Source organism: Emiliania huxleyi (assembly GCF_000372725.1).
Source record: "Emiliania huxleyi CCMP1516 chromosome Unknown EMIHUscaffold_2050, whole genome shotgun sequence".
In the NCBI taxonomy this organism is placed as follows: Eukaryota; Haptophyta; order Isochrysidales; family Noelaerhabdaceae; genus Emiliania; species Emiliania huxleyi.
Window position 1 is genome coordinate 1 of NW_005200551.1, and position 2,849 is coordinate 2,849.

The 2,849-nt window shown below is 66.1% G+C and overlaps 2 protein-coding genes across 2 annotated transcripts; both read right to left on the minus strand.

The window, feature by feature from the left end:
- Positions 1–34: 34 nt before the first annotated feature.
- Positions 35–567, minus strand: EMIHUDRAFT_254033 (hypothetical protein; the record flags this gene model as incomplete). Its single annotated transcript, XM_005781182.1, has 2 exons — positions 35–73; positions 160–567. The coding sequence occupies 2 exons, from the start codon at positions 565–567 to the stop codon at positions 35–37; spliced, it is 447 nt and encodes a 148-aa protein (XP_005781239.1).
- Positions 568–1,505: 938 nt separating this feature from the next.
- Positions 1,506–2,219, minus strand: EMIHUDRAFT_373620 (hypothetical protein; the record flags this gene model as incomplete). Its single annotated transcript, XM_005781183.1, has 2 exons — positions 1,506–2,016; positions 2,180–2,219. A coding segment is annotated over one exon (183 nt), but the record flags the coding sequence as incomplete, so codon positions are not given.
- Positions 2,220–2,849: the final 630 nt, after the last annotated feature.

Genomic DNA, 2,849 nt, shown 5'->3' on the forward strand with positions numbered 1-2,849 from the left:
AGGTTGGGAACCCCGTGCAAGGCCAAACGGGCTTTCAACGGGAGGCCGGAAACGCGTCCAGCCCCCCGGAAGCCTAATGTTCGCCAAACGAAGGCGGGCGCTTCCGGCGTCCCCGGGGCAACCACCCCGCCCAAAGTGGTTGCGCTCCGGCAGGCAGACCAGGCGCATCTCGAGACCCGAGCAAAAGGGGTAGGCGCTGCGCATGCGGCGGGCACGTTCGGAGCCGCGGGATTGCCACGCCTTCAGCTCCGAGTCCGCGTCCGAGTGAGAGACCGTCGCAAAGCCGAGCGTGTCGACGTCCGAGATGCCTTCGAGAGCGAGGCCTCGAACGATGGAGCCGCGTGCGTAGACGGCAATCAAGGAGAGGCCGGTCACCTCCTTTGGAAGCGCGAGCCACTCGGCCAGCGCAGCGTCCAGAGCGGGCCGCCAGCTGGGCTGGACGCGCTCGATCGAAGCGTCGCAGAGGACCGCCTGCCGCTCGTCCAGAGGCTGCAGGCGGCCGTGCTGCTTGACGAGGCCAGCAGCGATGGAGGCGTCGAGGGTCGTCGGCAGCGGTGGTGGTAACATACGCCACACCACTGTGGGTGAACGCCCGCGCGTGCAGCAGGCAGCGCTGCCGAAGCTCGTCGGGCCTTACCCTGTGTGCGTGAAAAAAAATCAAAAAGAGAGGTTAATGACTGCACTCCAAGTGCTGAGGCTACTTTTTGAGACTGGGAACCGAGGGGTGGCCACCCTCCTCGTCGAGGTGTGCGCCAAACCACTTCGGCGGCGCGCGCTCCCCTGCGCGTCTGTGTCACCCTCCAGGCCCTCACGCCCCCCCGGCATGTCCACTGGCAAGGAGGCTTCCGTGCCGAGTGACGCGGCGGCCACGGACAGACTCAACGGCAGCGTCGGCGCCGCTCCCAAGCGGCCACGCGACAGCGAGGGTAGTCACCACTTGAGGTGGGACGGTCGACGCACACGACGGAGCCATCGCGAGCGGCCTTCTACACCGCCCGCCGCCGGCGCAGGCGTGGAGCGCTACGGCGGACCTGCTTCAAACCCCAGGACGGAGGCGCTGAGCGAGATCCTGGGCTGCGCGCACGCGCATGGCTGCTGCGAGAGCTCGGAGGCGGAGCTTGCTCGACGAGAGCTGCTCGAGCTCGTCACTGCGCCCGACGCTGACGTTGGAGGCGCGATCAAGCTCTTAGTTTCGCAGCCTCGCACCTCTTCTTCCCGTCGCACGCGGGCTGTCGCAGGGCATTTGGAATATGACTCGGGCGAGGATGCGTCAGCACGAGTACTATTTCATCGTGCAGCGCAAACTGGCTCGCCACTACTGTTGGCTGGAGCTCCTCTCCCGCCCGACGTCGGTGATGGCGCATGACAGCGATCACTGTACGCATCGTGCGCCTTCCTGTGTGTGTCTCCGCAGAGCCGCTGCTGGGCGGTGTCGGCCGCGCGTCTCCTCACGTCCCACGCCTGTCCTTTACGGCATTTGTGTGGCCCGTTTTTGTGCATCGTTAGAAGCTGCGCAGGCCTCCCGGGTTACAATCGCCGCGCGCACACGACACGCGACAGCCTCGACACCGACAGGAGAGAGTTTGACTCAAAGATGTGCGACAGCGGTTCGTTGAGACAGATCTATGAGAGGAGACACAGCCTGAGCCTCGGAGGAGAGACGCAGCTCGCAGGTACAAGCGTGACAGACAGCACACTCTCACACACGAGACACACTGATGGAAAGGGCGGAGCGGCGGCGGCGACGGCGGCAGCGGTGCGCGGGCGGAGCAGCGACTGCCTGGGCGGTCGCTGCTCCGTGCCGGAGCGCGCCGTCTGCGCAGGGTCGCGCGTCAGGCCAGGGGGCAAGGCGCAAGCGCCCCCCTGGTGGCGGCGCAGGGAAACGCGGAGGTGGCCAGCGGTGGCGGAGACGCGAGCGTTTCGCACGCCGCGAAGCGGCCGGTGACGGCGCGGTGGGTGACGGGGCTAGAGAGTAGCCAACACCCGACGCTCGCAAACGATGTCGGTGCTGGACGCCTGCGTAGGGGCCGCGGCAAGGCGGAGCTGGCTGGGGCACCAAGCGCCGGCGGGGAGCTCTCCCGGACTCATGTGTGCGAGCGCATGCCCTCCCACCTAATCCCCGCCTCACCATAGTATGGCTTCCGAGGCTGAACCGCTCCGCAACGGTTGGTAGCTCGACCTGCACATTGACAAAGTGCGTTTACCTTGTCAGTCGTCGACGTCGCGTGCGAGATCCAATATCGCCGATCGATAGCAATCTGAGAGGATAGGGATCCGTGTCAGCATGCCGTAGCCGAGGAGTGCCGCGCTTGGGGCGCACGCGCATTGGCTTCACATTCGGTCTCAGCGCTCGGGCCGGCGCCGGGGGTCATGGGGCGACACTCGGTCACGCTCCGGCGCCTCGGGGGGGCTACAGCGGGCAGTGCGCGAAACCACTTCGCATGGCCACCCGCGACCCCACTTTGGACCGGCGAGCGCACTTGCTCGGTTCCCAGTCTCAAAAAGTAACCTCAGGCCCAGCCAGTGTGCCACGTGCCACGTGTGGGTGAGTTCGAATTAAAAGTACCAACCTGCCCCCCCCCCCCCCCCCCCCAGAGTTTTGCACGGCCTTAGTTTTGCACGGCCTTATTCGTGCGTCCACGTCGAGAGGTTTCCAATCGATCGCCCTGGCCGACTTGGCCGGGACGGCAGCGCCGGCGAACGCGCCCGGATTTTTTCGCTTCGCTGCGCGGCCTGGGAATAGGTAGGTAGGTGGGGCACGGAGCCTGGCGATTGGCGCCCGCAATAGGTAGGTAGGTAGGGCGTTTTGGTGCGAGTCATGGGGCACAGACCCCCTACTCGTCGCCCTG